The sequence below is a fragment of the Plasmodium reichenowi genome, chromosome 8 (genome assembly GCF_001601855.1).
Source record: "Plasmodium reichenowi strain SY57 chromosome 8, whole genome shotgun sequence".
NCBI classification, from domain to species: Eukaryota; Apicomplexa; class Aconoidasida; order Haemosporida; family Plasmodiidae; genus Plasmodium; species Plasmodium reichenowi.
Genome location: NC_033653.1, coordinates 581,759 through 582,696, shown reverse-complemented (window position 1 = coordinate 582,696; position 938 = coordinate 581,759). Strand labels below are relative to the sequence as shown.

The window sequence follows — 938 nt, the reverse complement described above, 5'->3', positions numbered from 1 at the left end:
ATATTTTTTTTTGTGACCTTGTAATTTTTGATATATTGTTTAGTTTGGTTTATTATGGGAACTTATTTTTCCAAAGATCTGCAAGAATGCCTAAGGGAGGAGAAGCGAAATTTAAATCGGTCGATCAGAGAATTAGAGAGAGAGATATTTAAAATGGAAAATGAAAAAAAACAAATAGAAAAGAACATAAAAATACATGCAAAGAAGAATGATATAACATTAGTACGTACCTTAGCAAAAGATTTAGTAAAAATAAAACAAAACGTTATAAAATATAATAAAATAAAATCTCATTTATTATCAATGAAAATAAAATTACAAAGTGTTAAATCTTCAGAACAATTAAATAAAAGTTTATGTGATATAAACAATATAATTAAAAGGGTAAATAAATATATTCAAGTCAAAAATATTAATAACTCCATATATGAATTTCAAAAACAAAATAATGAAGTCTCCATAAAAGAAGATATGATAGACGACTTATTTGATACACTGAATTATGATATAGATATGATTCAAGAAGAAGACGAAATTGTTTCCAAGGTACTAGATGAATTAGGTATACAACTCAATTCAAAATTAGAACAAATTCCTACAATCAAACAAACAGAAAATCAACAACTTGACAATGTTAATATATCAAAAATTGAAGATAGAATAAACAATTTGAAAAAAATGTGAAACCTTTTAAATATTTATCCATAAGTACACAAAAGTGATGAATATATATATATATATATATATATATATATTAAATATATTTGTTCCTTTAAATATTTTGTTTTAGTTTAATTTTTTTTTTTTTAACATCCAATAACATCCAATTTTATAATTCTTCAATAATATACATATATACACATATTTATATTAAACATTATAATGTACAACTTTATTAAGATTTTCTTATGACTCCAACGTTTTTATTATTTTATACA

At 21.3% G+C, this 938-nt stretch overlaps 1 protein-coding gene across 1 annotated transcript; it reads left to right on the top strand.

The window, feature by feature from the left end:
* Window positions 1–54: 54 nt before the first annotated feature.
* PRSY57_0815500 (vacuolar protein sorting-associated protein 2, putative) lies at window positions 55–684 on the top strand (the record flags this gene model as incomplete). Its single annotated transcript, XM_012907094.2, has 1 exon — window positions 55–684. The coding sequence occupies one exon, from the start codon at window positions 55–57 to the stop codon at window positions 682–684; it is 630 nt and encodes a 209-aa protein (XP_012762548.1).
* Between the last annotated feature and the right edge of the window lie 254 nt (window positions 685–938).